Source organism: Sphaeroforma arctica (genome assembly GCF_001186125.1).
Source record: "Sphaeroforma arctica JP610 unplaced genomic scaffold supercont1.314, whole genome shotgun sequence".
Taxonomy (NCBI): domain Eukaryota; class Ichthyosporea; order Ichthyophonida; genus Sphaeroforma; species Sphaeroforma arctica.
Genome location: NW_014040244.1, coordinates 38,321 through 39,789, shown reverse-complemented (window position 1 = coordinate 39,789; position 1,469 = coordinate 38,321). Strand labels below are relative to the sequence as shown.

General features: G+C 37.8%; 1 protein-coding gene across 1 annotated transcript; it reads left to right on the top strand.

Annotated features, from left to right (window-relative positions):
• Positions 1-1,151, top strand: SARC_05108 (hypothetical protein). The gene is made up of 3 exons (XM_014301038.1): positions 1-431; positions 599-877; positions 1,010-1,151. Exons 1-3 carry the CDS (start codon positions 354-356, stop codon positions 1,082-1,084), a joined length of 432 nt encoding a protein of 143 aa, XP_014156513.1. The 5' UTR covers positions 1-353; the 3' UTR covers positions 1,085-1,151.
• Positions 1,152-1,469: the final 318 nt, after the last annotated feature.

Below are 1,469 nucleotides of genomic sequence, written 5' to 3'. Positions count from 1 at the left end.
CTGGTCTACTATATATTTAAAAAAAAATTAGAAGGGGTGACGTAATGACGTTATGTGATTCTCAGTTTTCACTACTGACGAGTAACACCAATCAAAAGCCATGACATGACTTTTTTCACTCTCATATTAAAGTTCATGACTCCAAAAGACAAGTTGAGATTTGACATCCACGATAATATGCTGAAATGAAATGCACAATTGCAATTCAAGGATCCCGTCGCATACGCAAATTTATTTTTGCCTCTCAGTCATTAGCGGCGTATCCGGGTATGTACGGATTTGAGTATAAATAAACGGTCCGAAATCACCTTCACATTAGAAGTACTGAACAACGACAACTTATAAACGCAAATATGATCAATACAACTGCGCTAACCAATATCAACTTATTCACACCCACAGCGGTGGCCATATTCTGGGCTGGTGCATCTGTAAGTATGATAAGAAACTTAATTTCATCATCTGCTAGACAACGTTAGTTCTGATTTATTTGATTGTGAGCTGTTGATTTGAGGCAATATACAGTGATTTTCAGAGATTCTTACCCTGATATGGGTTATTAACCAGAGTTCTTGATATTAATACCGTATAACAACAGGTGGCTATAGACCAAGAGACTAGGTCTAAGTTCTGGGCGTCCGGCGTCAACGATGCACAGGCATTTGATGTGGGCGTAGCTGTATTCACTTACCAGGGTATCCTGGAGTCCACTTTGGCGGCGGCGGCTTTGGGGTCTGCAGTTTATTACAGATCCGACCTCCTCGTTCCTTACAACGAGAAAGCTCTGGGTGTAGCTTTAGTCGCACACATTCTACAAAGAGGTGTATTTATAAAATCGTTACGGCCACGCGCTGAGCAATTGGCTAAGGGACTAAAGGTGAGCTACATTCGGTGATATGAATTTTCTGCTCGGGGTTGTCAACCTGTCTTTTACTGCCAAGAACTTTTTTGATAGCGTTGCGGTTGTGTGCAATACTAAGGCATTCTGTTTATTTTATTTCACTTGCAGGTCCCACCTTCAAATTCACACTTTGCCTTCCTAGCCCTGGAGGTCGTGAAATTGGGTGCACTTCTGACGGTCTGAAGTGCGAGTCCAATATATTGCAGCTTGTAATTCAAATAAAGAAAAGTACACAGAGTCTTAAAACTGATTTCGTAATGTCCAGTTCGTATCGTACACATAAGCACACGATCGTCGTCACCATAATTGGCAGCCAATAGCCCTATTAATACAATCATACTGTCTTTGTAGGAATAAATGCGGTGGACACACTCACCTACACACACACACATATATATACACATATAATATATATATATATATATATGTATGTGTATATGTATATGTATATGTATATGTATATGTATATGTATATGTATATGTATATGTATATGTATATGTATATGTATATATATATATATATATATATGTATATATATACAGTTATTGTATTATATATATATATAGT